The 16355-nt window shown below is 39.8% G+C and overlaps 1 protein-coding gene across 6 annotated transcripts in view; it reads left to right on the top strand.

Annotated features, from left to right (window-relative positions):
* Positions 1-16355, top strand: part of MEF2A (myocyte enhancer factor 2A) — a 48549-nt gene that overhangs the window by 14672 nt on the left and 17522 nt on the right. For 2 of the 6 annotated variants that reach the window (XM_088539566.1, XM_088539507.1), the window contains exons 3-6: positions 7799-7930; positions 7996-8133; positions 10693-10912; positions 11138-11197. In XM_088539566.1, coding sequence (XP_088395692.1) covers positions 7799-7930; positions 7996-8133; positions 10693-10912; positions 11138-11197 — 550 coding nt within the window. The remainder of the gene's footprint in view (positions 1-7798; positions 7931-7995; positions 8134-10692; positions 10913-11137; positions 11198-16355) is intronic. The other 4 variants (XM_010216944.2, XM_010216941.2, XM_010216945.2 and 1 more) reach the window with 2 other exon arrangements.

Here is a 16355-nt window from a genome sequence, read left to right as displayed (position 1 = left end):
TCCGTAAAATTGACATTCTTTAGCAATTGCTTGTGGTCTTCTCTTTAGAATAATGTTTCTCATCAAAGATGCTTCAAGTTGGAACATCATGTGAAGCTTAACCTAACTCCATATCATATCCTGCCTAAAACCTTTTGTCCACGTTATTTTGTAGAACTGAGCGTTTGAATCCCGAGCGCCGTCTTTATCATATCTTGGAGGAATTTGACAGCTAGCTTTCATGTTTGGCAAGCGAAGGGTACATGTTAAAATTTGCCAGATACTGGAAGTGCTCCAGCGTTTGAAACGAGACCCCGTCTTTTCCTAGAGTGGTATATAGCAGGGACACCGATAAAATTTCCAGTCTTGAACATTGTGCATCTGCAAATGGTGATTACCTTTGTCTGAAATGGAGCACAGCAGAGCGTTGCCTGAAGGGCTCTTTCTACCATTTTATGGCCTGCTACTTTGCAGACTTCTAATTTCTTGGTTTCTAAAACCAAGTAATTAATCCTAAAAATAACCTTTTCCTAAGGTGGTGTAACCTTTGGCCAAGGAATATAATCATGGTACCAAATTTAATGTTAAATGCTGTACTCAGAATTTTTCATGTCTAGCATTTTTGTGTATAATGTCAACTACTTACCTTCAAATTATTTTTACTGATACAATACTGCTGCGGTTTGAGAACAAGATAGATATGCACAGTAGTATTTTAAATACTCTAAAAGCAGAGTATGTCAATTTGCTAGGTTTTACTTAGTGTGCGATATTTTGTTTGGAGAGATGACTGTGAAGATGGGCGAGAATTGTTCTTTAAGAAGTTAAGCTCTCCAAGTAGCTTAGCTGCTGGAAATGTCTGTCGTAATCTAGTTTGACCCTTTTTGCATTTCACGGAAATTTCAAAAGCCGGGTTCCTCTCTGCTCTATAGCTTTGCTGTGCTGTCAGTTTGGGGGGTATTTTTGGCTATTATTAGAAGGTGAAATTCTAGCTGACGACATAGCAAAATGTAATTGAAAAAGTGTCTGGGGTACTGAAAGGAAGGGTATTAGAGCTGATCTTAAGTAGCCCTTTACCTCAAAGGCAAGGCAAACAGCTTCATGATGAAATTTGCAGATGGTTCAGTAGCTGAAGTTGTGAATGTTAATAGGCCCTGAGGAAAATTTAGCAAATCTATAAACATTGCATAAAATAATCCAGCACATTTTACTGTGGAGGGGAAAAAAAAAAAAAAAAAAGTTAAAGCATACAGAAATAATGTTGATGAACCTCATACAAGAAAAAAACTCTGTTACTGAGCAGAATTACATATTTTTCTGACTGTTTGCTTTTGATGCATATGCCGTGTTTAAGGTTAACTCCTGCTTGTATTGGGGGAAGAAACAAAAATGATGATACTTTTCAAGCCAAACTGACCCACAGGAAGTTGGAAAACTATAAATAGCTTTTGGTGACTCAGATGCATATAATCATCTCTGCTATTATGTAAAGGATGGTAAACAGTAGTATCCTTCAAGGTGATGGAAATGAAATTGTGAAAAAGTTTAGCCTTGTTTTATGTTCAACTTCTTGGCAATAGCACTTAACAGAAAGTGAAATAAGATATTTGCATGTTCTTAGCACAGTTTGTACTATACATTAAATTCACAGTGATATACATGCAGGAAGGGGGCTGAACTGCCTTTAAAGATGTGTGTCCCCCCACTGCTGCTTTCTGCTTCTTAACAAGAATGAAAACTGGGTAGGAGCCTTGTGCTGCAACTGCTGTATTGGCCCTCTGCTTGCCTAAATGAATATATTGTGAAGGGGAAGGGGGGAAATGTGGAGGGTCTGTGTGTGTGTATGTGTTTTTGTTTGTTTGTTTCTTGGTATAATGTAGGCTGTGAGTCTGTGCTGGGCTGAAGCAAGGTAGTGGCTCATTGTTGCCAGAAAGGATAAGCCGTTGCCTTTGCAGACTTTGTGCCTCTGGTGCTCAGGCCATCCACTGGTAGAACAGTCTATCCCTGCCTCAGTAACTGAAAACAAATCCAGCAAAAGGACAAGTAATCAAGAATGGCTGGGGAGAACTTCTCTGTCATTTTAGCGTGGGGGGAAAAATGGCTTCCTGCAGGGTGGAGCAAGCAGCAAAGCTGGCGTAGGGGTCGAAGCCAGGATGGTGTCATTCTTGTGGCAGCAGGCTGTTCTTGTCAGTCAAACTGCCCCCACAGAGGTGTCTGAGCCGTTCCCTCGCGTTTGTTGCGGTGCTGCCCTTGGTGAGCGAGCTGCAGCGTGCGCAGGGAAGGAGGATTCACGGGTGAAGTAGTCACCATTGTCACCGGTGTTCCCCGAAGGCGCTGCAGGAGGAGCCTGCAAGTGCGACCTAGCCCTCTAGTAGGAACAGACCAATGTCACCAAATAAATAAATGTCTGATTGATAGCGGTAACACATTTGTCTCCTTGGTTTGGTTTGTTTGGGATGTGCTTTTAAACAGGGTAGGGGAGGAGCTTGAGCCATAGATCTCCATGATTGTCTATATAGATAGGGTAAGAATCATAGATGGACACAGACTGATCTTGAAATGTTGTGTGGCTGAATATCTCTCGGTTACCCATGGTTCCCTATATCAGGAGTTATTTTTCATTATTCCTGAAAGTTGTCATGAGGCATTATTGAATCTATTGAACTTTTTTCCTGGGCTAGTGCCCCAGCTTGTGCATTTTATTGGTGTAAGGTTACAACTCTGTTATCTGTTTACGTCAGTGAGCTCGATGGCATTCATGTCATGCTCAGCCCCGTCCTTCCAGCACAGGCACTGAGCAAGTGCCTGATGATTGTGTCTGTAGACAAGGAGCCTTTGGAACGTGGTACAAGTGGCCAGAGTGTTTTCTCTCTCCGCTATTGCATGGCAGCTGTTTATTCAGTTATCCTTGGGGTAATCATGGTGCTTATGTTTTAGAGGAGTAGTGATATTTGGAAGTACGAATGGAGCTTCTTCCATTACTTCAGTCTTCAGGAATACTTCCTCCTAGAGATTTATTATCACTTAGAAAGTGGTCACTCTTGCTCTGTGCCACTTCATCTTTTCCATGCTCTGACTGCAGCAGCAGAAACAGAATTAGCCACTATTTTTAACTGAGAAGTTAGTGTTTTCTAAAGGGAATCATTTTTCAATCTTCGTAAAGTTTTGGAAATGTTTTTCTCATGATTTGGGATGAAACACCAACAAAAATCTCATTTGGCCAGCTCCAGTAGTAAGTGCAAAAATAGAGCTGTTAACATGATGCATAATAGCACTGATAACAGCAGCCATTTCCTTTTTGTGTAATATTAGGAGACTACAAGAAACCCAACAGTGAAACCTATTTTTGAATGGGCTGGCATGTTTCTGCACTCCATAGCCCTCCTCATGTATGAAGGCCTCCTCCTTTTGCTTTTTAAGGCAGAAAAATATTATTTCCTGACTTGGCAAATATAACCAAATTCTCTGTGGTTTTGGCAGCAGAGCTGGTGATGAGCCCAGATCATATCAGAAGCCCTGGCCTTTCAACCACACGTACTGCATTGGTGCACAAGACATGCTGAGTATGTGTGTGGGTTTTTCTTGTTGTTGTTGTTTCTCTTTTAATATTAGGAATGTGTCATTTCAGACTTGTGCACAGGACATCAGCAATGAGACATCCTGCTTTCTGTACTATTACAAAATTTACGTGCATCTCGGGGAGCTGTTTCACGGAGATGATGGGCGCTGTTGTCAGTTAACTCCTTCCTTGGTAGCAGTTACCTGTGCTGTTAGTTCAGAGTTTCTGGTTTCCAGTCTCACCGACGACCAGTGCAGTGAGGTGTGTGACAGAGCTCATGCAGTGGGGCCAGCGCACGGGACTTTGAAAAGACCATGATTAGATACCAAGCCGCAGAGATTCAGTGTGCTCCGAGCTGCTGGAGTCCATGTTTCTCTGCTGGATTTTGTGCAGGGAAACTTAACCTGAAATAATTACCCTGATGGCTGAGAAGTGTGTTTGCGTCCTTGCGGATCTAGTCATAAGTAGCTCTGTTGTACCTTGATAACATGGATACTGAAAAGGACAAGCGTCAGTGAAATTTGTATTGCATTGTATTGAGAAACTCATTTTCTTTAGATTTATCGAGAAGCGTGCCTCATTAGAGTTTCATAGACTCAGTGAGTCGTTCTTGTTTCATATATGCTTCTTGCAGAGGGACAACCGAGTTAAACTAATTAAATAAGTTGCTCCTTAGGAATACTTTGCATGAAATAGTGTTGGGGGAAGTTCAGGAAAATATTGGGGCTTCTCCACTGTGTGTCTAAACTATAATATTTAAACCTTTCATGGCTAGTCTAGCCATTCTCATTCAGTGTTTTCTGAGCTCTGTTATGCCACCAGATCAGTATAAAACTAAAAGTTATGGTGCTTGCATGTCTGAGTTGTACATGGTGGAAAAAATTGTCAAGCACTTGGGGGGCTGTGCTGTAATGTCAGGATTTTCGTGACTCTCTAGGACATTTTTGTGCAGCTCAGTTTTGTTATTTCCTTGGCCTGATCCTTTTTGACAAGCCTTCTCACCTGCCTTGGTGGTTCTCAAACACTTGCAGTGCATTATTTTCGGACAGAAATCAGTACTTTCGCTCATCCATTAGTTAATCTAGTCAAATATCACAACTGCAGAGCCTCAGTTACTAAAGGCGCAATATAATGCACTGGCAAGGAGGTATTGGAACAAATTTCAGTAATTTTGGACAAGTCTTCAAAGGAAGGGGAAAGAGGTACAGATTAACTCAAATGGCTCTGCATTCCCTTAAATGATCTGGGTTATAGGGCTTGACATCAGAAGGCTACAACATTAAGTATCCAGTTGTAAAACTTGAAATTTCGAGTTCTTCTCTCCTCTTGTGATAGTAAGAAAAAAAAAAAAAAAAAAAAAAAAAAAGAAAATGAATGGAAACCCTTTGTTTTGTGTATATTAGTCTTAACTGCAAAAACTGTTTTTCATCTTTAAGAAGGCGGCTTGCCTGCAACTGTACAGAAATACAATCTGTGTGCTAACAAAACATCATTTGGTCTCTCCAGCTTATATTTCTTTTCCTTTTTTGCCTCCCCACCTAAATTCACATTATCTTCACATTTCCTAAACCTCCACTCTTCACGATAGTATCTTGGAAAAAGGCCCGCAGGGAGCGCGAGCTGTTTACGTTCCCTGCAGAAACAACAAGCCCTAGAGAACACGCAGGGTGGAGCCGGCGCTTGTTTATGGATCTGGCCTTCCTGCACGCCCGCAGCCCGATTCCCAGTGGTCCCGGCCTTCCTTGTTTTGCGCCGAGCAGGAGCCTGTTATCATGTCCGACTCGGCGGCTGTGAGAAACGCGCGGCCAGCCTGGCTCTCATAGGCCTCGCCTGGCCTTGTCAACAGATTACAGCATTCCGCCTGTCCCGCGGGCCCGCCGCGGCCCGGCTCCCCTGTTGTGCTCCCGGGCAGCGATAAAGTTTGCAGCCTTTTTATGGTCAGGTCCTCCAAGTGACAGTTTGTGCTTTCGTGATAAGGAGACAGAGCTTTGGACAGCGAGCACAGACTTATTATCTGTAGCAGCGAACTGCGGCTTAGGTCCTTCCACAATGACAGGAACCCCATCTGGAGTGAAGCTTTCCAGAATCTCCAACGGGAGATACTGAGGCGTTTTCCTTCCTCCTGAGTCAAAGCAGAGTTAACCCCATTGTTATTGGAATAAAAATAACTGCCTGCCCGCAGGAAGGATGCAGTCTTCTATTTAACTGAATCTATTGCTTATTTTAAAACTTGGATCGTAGCATTCGGACAGACCTGTGATTTTGGCAGGATTACACGTGTAAGTTTTCAGTGGCTTTTGGACCAGGGAAAGGGAGCACGAATGAAGCTCCCACGTTGCAATACATAGAATTGCTATAACGTTATGCATGAGGGACGTGCTCTAGACAGAAGGCCTTCTGCTGTGCATTTCTTGCAAGATCTTTCCGGTAATGCAGAAGCCCGTGGGCGTGCTGATGCCGAACGCCGCGTACCGGCGCCGCGTGTCGGCCTTCGGCGCGCGCCGGATTGCCCAGCGTTGACGTCCTCCCTGCCGCGCTCGGCCGGAGCAGCCCGGGCGGCACCTCGGGAGCCCGATCCGCAGGCCCTTGTAAGGCCAACTCCGCACACGTGTCCAGCTGATTGGTTCCGCGGCGCTGCCGCCGCCGCGACAGGTGCCCGAGGGGGCTCCACCTGTTGCCCCCCCGCATGCTGACCCAGGCCTCGCATTTTTGGGGGGGTTCCAGGGAGCGGGTGGCACACGCGGCGCGAGCCAAGTAATCCGAGAAGGAATTGCGGCTTCTGGTGACCCGTGATATTCAAGAATTTCAGCCTGCATAATTGGATTGTAGAGGGCCACTTGAAAGCGGCAGTAAAAATAGGCAGTATTTTGTGTAGATGTGTAAACACCAAGTAAGATTTTGTGTATTTTTTTTATTAGCCTAGTAGTGGGAAGATAATAAAAGAGAGAGAGTGTATTCATAGTCTAAGATAAGACTTAGATTCATTTGCCTCATTTATTCACTAATCAGAATTTCAGTGTGTTACAGAACCATGAGCTTGCAAGCTTGTGTAGGGATTTTGGGAGTGCAGTTTCCTTATGGCATCCTGCATGTCAGCTTGTGCCTTTCAAATCTTTAACGCTTCTTAAGATCAATATAGATTGTCAGCAGGAAAAAGAGCCCCTGTAAGCTCCCTCGCTCCCTGTCCATTGCCTTTCCAGGTCCCATTGCTGTCTAATATAATGCTAATATTTACCTTTTTAATAATTCTATTGCCGTCCTTTTGAAACGTTTCTTCAAAGGTTTTAAGTGTGCCATTTCCAGATCTTGTTTTAATATAAATGCAAGCTTGCAAAGTGAGGTTTCTAAGTGTGTAAGATAGTGAAAAAGAAAGACACCAAGAAGTACGAATATATATCTTTCAATGCATTGAGTCATGAGATCAAGAGATTTCTCTCTTTTGTTTCAGTAACTAATTTGTAATGCCTAGGTGCAGACAAGCTTTGTTTCCAGGGTGTTGATGTGAGTGTTCCATCAGAAAACAGGAAGTGTTCCTACAAAGTTGCCTCAAGTGTTGTTGTTGTTGTTGTTTTTTTTTTTTTTTTTTTTTTTAATGCAGAAGTTTATATTTGGCAACGTAAGTCATTTTAGAGAGTGATTATGTCATTTCTTTTTATACTTTTATGCATTTCGTGTAATTCTTGTTATTACATACCATAGTGGAAGTGTGGGAAAATCCTGCCTTTGTAAACTTGTGAGACCAAGAATTTTATATGTTAATATATAGCAATTGTTAAATCCACTTGGAAATTTTAGCCACTGTTTCTCAAAGTTTATCTGTAGGCACTTTAAAATGAAAGTATAAAATGTGGGGTAGTATTTTTACTAATAAAGATCTGGTAAACAGGGAGATATCTTTCAGCTACTAGTAATGGCATTTACTCCTTTGCCATAGGTTTGAATATTCCTATGGATGTCAGGCAATTGACTTCCGTCATCCAGGGTCTAAAAACAGCTCCATACGGAACACGGGAGGTTTGAAGTGGTTATAGATTCAAGTTACCCATGAGATGGCACCTGGGAGAGGCAGTGCCTCTGAATAAGCCTTTTCTGTTGGTGCACTCTGCTGCTGTTTGCAAGGACTAGGCTTGTCTGTTGAAAAGTGGGTTTTGTCTGTGAAAGTTTCATGTAGTTTCAGTGGCTCTGAATGATTCAAGTAGTATACAAAACATCTTGGCAAGTTAGGATGATTTGTATGTGAATTTTCCAATTGTATTTCAGACCTTAAGAAAGAAAGGCCTTAATGGTTGTGAGAGCCCTGATGCTGACGATTACTTTGAGCACAGTCCACTATCGGAGGACAGATTCAGCAAACTAAATGAAGATAGTGATTTTATTTTCAAGCGAGGCCCTGTAAGTACTTTTATTTTATCTCTACTTTTTATTTGTTGATCCTTTTTATTAACTTCATTATTTAGGCTCTGAACAAGAAGGAACACAGAGGGTGCGACAGCCCGGACCCTGACACTTCATATGTGCTCACGCCACATACAGAAGAAAAATATAAAAAAATTAATGAAGAGTTTGATAATATGATGCGGAATCATAAAATCGCAGTGAGTACTAAAGTATGGTTTGTGCTTTGATTACATGCATGAGAATTTTCACAGTGTTTGCTTATCACAGAGTACCACAGTAAAGATAAGCGAGTGTAGTAGTTTGAAGGCAGTATGTATTTTTATGGGGAAAAGAAGATGCATATTTATTTTGTTGAAGTACTCTCTTAGAGTAAGAAAGAAGTTGCATCTGCAGCTCTTTCTTTGTGCTTAAAGATTCCTTGCACCTTGTAATACTTGCTAAATCTCAGTATTGCAGGCTCATTGCCTGATCTTGCCGAGATTGTTTTTATAGGGGTAGATCCTGTCTTGGGATGTAGCTTGTATCTTGGGGTGATAGATAGTTCATTTACATCTTGTAACTATTTGTCTATCTGTTGATCAAGACTTTACAAAATGTAGCAAGAGAGCAAGCAAATAGAGTTAGGGTAAATTTATGATCAGATCAGTGGGATTTACTGTGCTGAGAACTGGATTCACATCTGAGCGAAAAGGAAGAAGGTTTAGTGGAGGGCTCTTGGAAGACAACTGTTGGGTTCTAGAGCCCTGAAAGCTTTGAGATAGCAGAAGTTTAAAATTAGCATTTTTTTTCAGAGGTGTGCTTGGGGGATTAATTTCCATATTCAAAGACTTAAGTAGTGCTGAATCTTACAGAGGAGCTATTTTATAACAAAAATTGTAGCCACACCTACTTCCATGTTTTTAACACTGAAGATCTTGTAGCAATCAGACCAAAAAAAAAAAAAAAAAAGAGGTCTTGGACAGGTTAATCTGCCTAAGCCCTAAAGTAATTGAACAGTGTGTCCCTAAATAACTCCTTGGTCCTGGAAATGGCCCTGTTGTTTACAGCGATAGGTCCATCTCCAGGGAATTAACAGCAAACAGGCAGTCCTGACACCCAGCCTCAGTTCTTTCTGCAGGTCTCATTACTTGGATGAAGCCAGTATCTTTTGGTCCTTTTTTTTTTGTTTTAAAGCTTTTCATATCTGGCATTTCTGTGTCAAGCACCTTCAGGCTTCATCTCTGACTGATATATCCAAACTCTCTCCCTTGCTTTTCTGTGGTCTCCCTGAACATCCTAAATCCCCTATGTGGCAACCACTACAAATAAAAATGGTCACATTTTAGTTTGAGTTTCCTTTTCATAGTTTTTAAATTGCACCTGTTATGGTTCCATTTCCAGTACTTTTGGGTGTTGTGTAAGTTGTTTCTTCTGCTGTAGTAGAATCACTACTGTCAAAGGATAGGAATGAGACAAAGCACGAACAAGTCAGTCATAACCAAATGAGCACCATAGATGGGCAGGCAGCCTTTATTGTAAGGCGGGGTGTGGGGAAAGCTGTCATTTAAGGGTTGTGCAGGGAGCCATCTATCAAGAGATGTCCCAACTGCTGCCTTCTATGCGCTGTTTTGAGCCCAATTGTGATATTTCAAGTTTAGTGTGAATTTCTTGACAGCAGGTTGTTTGTTTGTACTTGAACAGTTTCTTGAAGTAGTTTATCCATGAATATTGCTACAGCTTGCTGTTGGTTACACACTGTAAATGAGTTGTTAATATTATGTCACTGTACTTCACTATTTTTTCTTCTGTCTGTACAAAAATCAGTAATTATTACTAGGGTTACTTGAATATGGACACTGTAATCAATGTTGTCAATAAACTCTACCGATTTTTTAACCTTAAACTGCACCTACTATGATTTTGTTTTCAGTAACTGAGTGTTGTGAAAGAAAATAGTCCCTTTTGTGTCAGACCTCACTACTGTCAAAGGATAGGAATGAGACAAAGGCCAAAGAAGTTAGTCATAGCCAAATGAGTACCATAGATGGGCAGGCATCTAAGCTTTTGATTCAGTAACAAACATATATACTTCAGAAAAAAAAAGGCCTTTTCAATAATGGTGTAAAAAATTTATTTTTAAAAAAAAGAAATTTGCAAAAAAAAAAAAAAAAAGTAGTCATTATCCAACTGAGATTTTGTATAAACAAAGCTCAAAATAATGACAATTGAAATGATTAGATTCACGTAACTGAGTGTCTAAAGATTGTTTTCTTTTTTAGGCTGTTGAAAAAGAAAGTTTTAGAGAATAGTAGCAATATTTTAAATTTACAAGGTTATAAGAAAATGCTATTACTAACGTTTTCTTTTGTCTTAACTGTTTTATAATGTGCATGTTTATGCTTTGAAGATGCAATGGTTCATTGATTTGTAAATATGCTTATTTTGTAATGTGAATTAACTGATAAATTTATATTTCTCTTTTAGCAAATTAATATGAACATTTACAATTTGTGTGTGCCAACTGTTGTCAGTATTTTTCAAGCTTATAAGTAATTTTTCTGAAACTGTATGCTTGTAAAGTTCACAAAACCAAACAATACAACAAATGGGTGCTTTATTGTATACCTAGTGACATAGTTTCAAAACTAACATAATTAACTCTTACCCGAGTAAATCTTTTCAAAATATAAAGTGTATTTTTACAGTGTGTTATTTCTGTAAATATAGTTAACACTAACACTGCTGTCTTGTGTCTGTTTCTGCCTCCTCTCCTCCAGCCTGGCTTGCCTGCGCAGAACTTCTCGATGTCGGTTACAGTTCCAGTCTCCAATCCCAACACTTTAACCTACAGTAATCCCGGGAGCTCCCTTGTATCCCCGTCTCTGGCCGCCAGCTCGTCGTTGACGGACACGACCATGCTGTCCCCGCCACAGACCACGCTGCATCGGAACGTGTCACCCGGGGCTCCCCAGAGACCCCCGAGCACCGGCAATGCAGGTAGGACTTGACAACTATCGTGCTCCCCTCTTTTTTCTTCTCTTTGCACTTTTTGAAATGCTTTTTATACTTTATGCTTTCATTAAAAACTAAACAAAAGAAAACCCAAAACACCAAAAAAAATTTTAATTATGTGTTCTTTTTAATGCATATAGTTTTGAAACATGAAGCATATATAATATTATGAAAAATATTAGTTTAATTATATGGCTTTTCAATTATTAGGTGGAATGCTGGGAACAACTGACCTTGCAGTGCCAAATGGAGCTGGTACCAGTCCAGTTGGTAAGTGCAGAATTGTCTCTTGTTGAACAATAGTGACTATAGTTTGTAGTCTCATTTAAAAGTGATTATTGAATCTTTTCAAAAACATGTTTATGGGAGAAATTGGTAATGTTTTGTGTTTTGCCTTTTTTGTTTGTTCCTGTTGATGCTTGAGCCTTCTAAACTCTTATCAGAGCCTTCTAAACTCTTATCTTCTGCCATACCTGTTTCACTTAAGTAATATTTGTGTTTCTGTTGTTACTGTTTTCAGTAACTTACTGCTTTTGAGTTTGTGTTTCTCTAAAAATGTCACTGTTGTGTTCTAGAGATGTTATGCTCATCAAATCTGGTAATTTGTATAAAATTCACTGCACTTAATCATTACACTAAAGACAACTGAGTTAGGTTTTCAGCCACAGTCGTCATAAGATCTGAATTTGTGGTACTGCTTATGGTGCAGTCAAAATCAACAAAATACAGGCTGTGTAGTTTGAATTGCCATGTGTATCTTACTAATTGATTTCTAGAAGTAAGAGTGAGAGGAGTAGTGCCTGGAAGGCAATACCTAGATGCTGTGTTAATTTTGAAAGATGGTCAAGATTTCACTCAAAAATTAGAAACTTTGCAACAAAAAAAAATCACAGCTTTTTCTTTTCTCACCTCCAGTGAGCAGAGATCCATCTTTCTTTTTTCATTTAAATAGTATTTTGTCTGATCTAAACAAAATTCTATTACTCTGAGAGGAGGCAGCCCCTTGAGTTTATCGTATTACAGAAAGACCAAATGACATTGTCACCCCACCTCCTTCAAACGCCTTTCATCTCTTGAGCTGTGTTGGCAACTGAAGATCAATTTTGGAAATGCACACAGCTCTCCTCAGCCTGTGTCTGTAGCAAGGAATTAGAGAAACAACTGCTGCCCATTTGGTATTTGATCACATAATGGGGCAACTGGGAAGAAGCTCTTTTGCAGGTAAACTCCAAGTTGATGGAGTTTATGAATAAAAAATGTTGTAACTAGGAGCTTTAAAACAGTGTTGACTCTTCAGTGTATATCCACTCTGGTTATGTGCAGAAAAGATGTTGAATATTAATGTGTGGCTTTCATTAGGTAAGCAATTTTTTAAATGGAAGAAACTTCCTCAGTGAGGGGGAGGGAAAGCAGATGACTATTTTTAGAAACTCTGGAGGTCATATATTGATTTTTATAGTATTTCCAAATTTGGATTATGTAAGTTTATTATCAGAGAGTTTCAGGCCTTTTCAAAATCAGATGGTAATAACAGCAACCTCAAGTTTAAGAATCCTTCTATTAATAAGCAAAGAAAACACTTGCTCATATGTTATTTCTTGAGTGCTATAGAATATTGACCTATAGAAATACCCAGTTGCAGCAGTTTGGTGAACATGTTTAATGAGGTAAAATATTTTCCTGCTCTTAATTTATTAATAGCTTATATGAAGAGTCAAAATGCATTTCTTATCTCTTACTTTCCAGAACATCATACCCCAAATGCTAAACTTGTACCTACTCGTTTCTGGAAAGATTTGCATTTAAATAACAGTTTTGGCTATATGAGTACAGAGTGGAAGATTTAGAAGTAGTACCTTAAGCAAAATCACCTACAAAGTTAACTCCAGTTTCGCTTTCTGCTAGAATATGGCAGGACTTCTTTTAGGTATGGTCAGGTTCAAGTGCTTCTCAGTTGTGACCAAGCAATATCAAGAAACCACACAACTAAACTGAGTAAATCTGTAAACCTGTCAATTCAAGCTCAGCTGCTGCCACTGAAGCAAATATGTCAATTTGTTCATGTCAGCAGACAACGTTTGTAGGCATATTATAGAATTTACTTTGAACTTGTTTTTTCCTTTTTAGCTCCTTTTTAAAAAAAAAATTCTCAAGAACGATGAATTCTCATGCAGATATAGTTGTGAAGTGTCAAGTGTTTATTTTGCAGCTCTCAATTTATGGGAGAAGTGTCAAAGATAGAGTTGGAGTACTTGCAATCTAGAGGTATAAATACATATATTCAGAGATTCTGCTTTATACAAAGAAAAAGAAACCCAAGAATTACAAAGTTCTGAGCATTTTTTTCCTTTTCATTAACAGACATATGTCTTTAAAAAATGAGTAAGGTTATCTTGTGTAGTTGAGATGTACTGGCAAAGACAGTGCAAAAAGTGGCTCATTTTTAGTACCCATGTTTTTTCTTCATCTTATGTAATTTGACTGGAATCAATATGACTTGTTTTAACACTCAGTCTGCCAACTGAATATTTTTCTGTTGAAAATGACTTTTTCTAATGAGTAAAAATGTTTGTGCGTTGTGACAAAATTGGTAGGTAGCTTTTAATGTTTAGCGTGGAAAACTGCAATCATTTTGTAAAAACTCAGAACTTATTTCACATGCAGCTGTCATATGTCTGAAAATTTGTTTTTATTTTATAGCGTTTTTCAAAGTTTAACACATCACCTAAAAGCATCCACCAAATGTTTTTCATTTGACCAGTATATCAACTTTGAAAGGCATTTGAAATGCCCTGCATTATAGCTTACACTCTTTGCTGCTGAGCTAATTCACTTTTTCTATTAATTAGATTAGATATTTTAGAGCTAGAATTTTCCTCATGCTGTTGCCCCATGGTCAGTGTTAAAGTCCGATTAATTTGTGATCAGCGTCTAATATCCTTCAGAATCTACCCAGCGCGTGTGCAACTTGCTTTTCATTATCAATATCACCAGGCTCTGAATCCAAACTATTTGTCTACATTACTGCTTTCAAAAGGCTGTAGTTAGCCAAAACGTGGCTTCACTTGTTCACAATATCTGAGTAGGAGTGGGAGCTGCCGTGACTTAATGGAAAGGACACCTGCTGAACCAGTCACCTTCAACTGTGTTGCGAAGAGGTCTGCTTCACTGTGTTCCAGCAGATAGACACTACACCTTGAACTTCCAGAGGTTTCCAGTGAAAGGCCCTGTTAGTGGAATCCTGCCATCCTCAGGGACACTGGGTTTGGAAAAGCTTCAAAGATCTCCCACTGTTGTTTTTCCAAATTCTGCTTCCTCTTCCACACCTTTCACTATGGTGTAGAACTAGTCATGTAAAATACCCTGGGCTGCAAATCAGAATTATGTTCTTCCTGCAAAGGCTGTATGAAAGCCATAACACTGATACCTTTAGACGGTGGCGAGTTCCCGAAGTTCCTGTCAGCCCTAGGTGATGTTGAAGGAGTTGCTGCAACTGGAAGTCCTTATGATCTTGCAAGGATGCAGTATTATCTCTCTATACCTGTCTTAGTAAAGTAGTTCTTCCAGTCAATTATGTAGTTTGTGGAGCCAGTTTATCTTCTGGGAAATTATCTTCTCTCTTGTAATTTTACCATCAAGGAGAATAGATAAAGACTTCTTGAGCACTGAGTTTCTCTTCTTTATTCCTGAGTCATGTCCTCTCTAATGTCTTTGCGAAGCTTAAAATTCTGAAAATGTGAAATAACTTTAGGATTTTTTTTTTTTCTCGGAATAGAAGTGTTTGAACAACTGTGTCTACTGAGCTAGATCCCTACTAAGAGCATACAAGCACTGGATCTAGAGCATCTGTGGTCTTTTATTGTGGCATCCTGATCTCAGGAAGGATTATGCAGAGATGCGATTAACAGTTTGCGTTCAAGTATAAGCTGCTTTGTATATTGCTGGTTGAAAGGGCTTGAAATAGGGTCTGTAAAAGTCCATCCCCATAAATGGTTTGCTTTATCTTGAGGACTTGTCTTATTTGATTTTCTTCCCATGTCAGAAAATAAAATAATCTTTCAGCTTGATCGTTCCCAAGTCTTCTAAGTCACATGCCTGATATGCTACTACTCTTAAATTAGGAGACCAGAGAGCTTCAATAACAGAAAAGAAAATTTCTGTCCATTTCTTTCCATTCATGTTATTTCACTTATTAACTTGGCCTGATGAGAAGTGTTCTACTAACTCTGAAAAACCTACCTCTTGGAGGAATTTTGCTTGAAAGTGGAGTGACGTTATCAAACCGTTGCTTAAGCAACAGGCTTTCTTCTTACTGAGCTGCTCTGACCCTCATACTCACCAATCTATCATCTGCAGCAGATAAACAGCCTAGCAGTATTGGTGTAAAGGAGTGTCTTAGGAAAGCAGCTGTCATCCTCGAGCGTGTTCCTACTTCTGCTTGTGACTTTTGCTGCTACTTCTAGCCTGCTGTAATTCAGCAGGGCAGGTTAGTATCTGCCATAGATAATCTTGCACAAGATAGCGCTTCTCACTTCTGTGCTTGTACTATGGGGGATCTGACTTAACAGTATGTGTTCAAGTGATGCTAAATGCAATGGACAAAGGTTCTTGCTTTGTAACCTCAACAGTGTTGGCCTATCATTCTGCCTTACTCTGATCTTCACGGTTACCCAGGTCAATAAAATAGTCAGTGTTTCAACCCTTCTCTGAGGAGGACTTGAAAGATCCCTGAAGAAGCTTGAGAGGAGTCACTTCCAGCCTACAGCTTCCAAGTTCTGCTCGAGAAAAGGGAATGCTGAGAGTGGACTACAGACCAGCTGGCTGGCAGAGTGCAAGCTGACCCCTTCTGCCTTTGATAGACACAGACCCAGTTGTCAGCACATAACCAAGCTTGATCCATCCATCATGATCTGGTTAGATCAGCTCATGGGAAACAACTGGCTGAAACTGGCATGGAAAATACTCTGCTAGATTTTTTTTTTTCCTTTTTTAAACTGTACTTCTTGGAAGCCACAGGTCTACATGAGATAATTTCAGCTCATGAGTACTCTTAAATCTCATATAGTGTTATGTGTGTTCATTCTTTCCAAAATTTCTGATTTAGAGAAGATATCAGAGAATTCTGGCTGGATTTTGCCACATACATTACAAACCATTAGTCTACCAGCTGGATGAAAGTATTGCAACATATCTGTCTTTGTGAAGTCATTTAGATAACGTCATCTTGGCCTAATACTGCAGCATATGCCCTCAGAAGCTCTGATAACTGTTAATATATAAATTCTGTCCATCTTCCTTTACATTAACTTTGCCTAGAAAGCAATGAGTTCAGCAAGTAAAAATCTGTTTTCATTAACTGCGAACAGTTTGGCTGACAAATGACCTAAAAAGCATCTAACAGCTACTCTGCTAATTTTTCACATACAGC

The sequence above is a fragment of the Tinamus guttatus genome, unplaced genomic scaffold (assembly GCF_059628265.1).
Source record: "Tinamus guttatus ecotype Peru unplaced genomic scaffold, ASM5962826v1 Tinamus_guttatus_pri_ptg000004l, whole genome shotgun sequence".
Classification (NCBI taxonomy): Eukaryota; Metazoa; Chordata; class Aves; order Tinamiformes; family Tinamidae; genus Tinamus; species Tinamus guttatus.
This window is presented reverse-complemented; position numbering and strand designations above follow the sequence as displayed.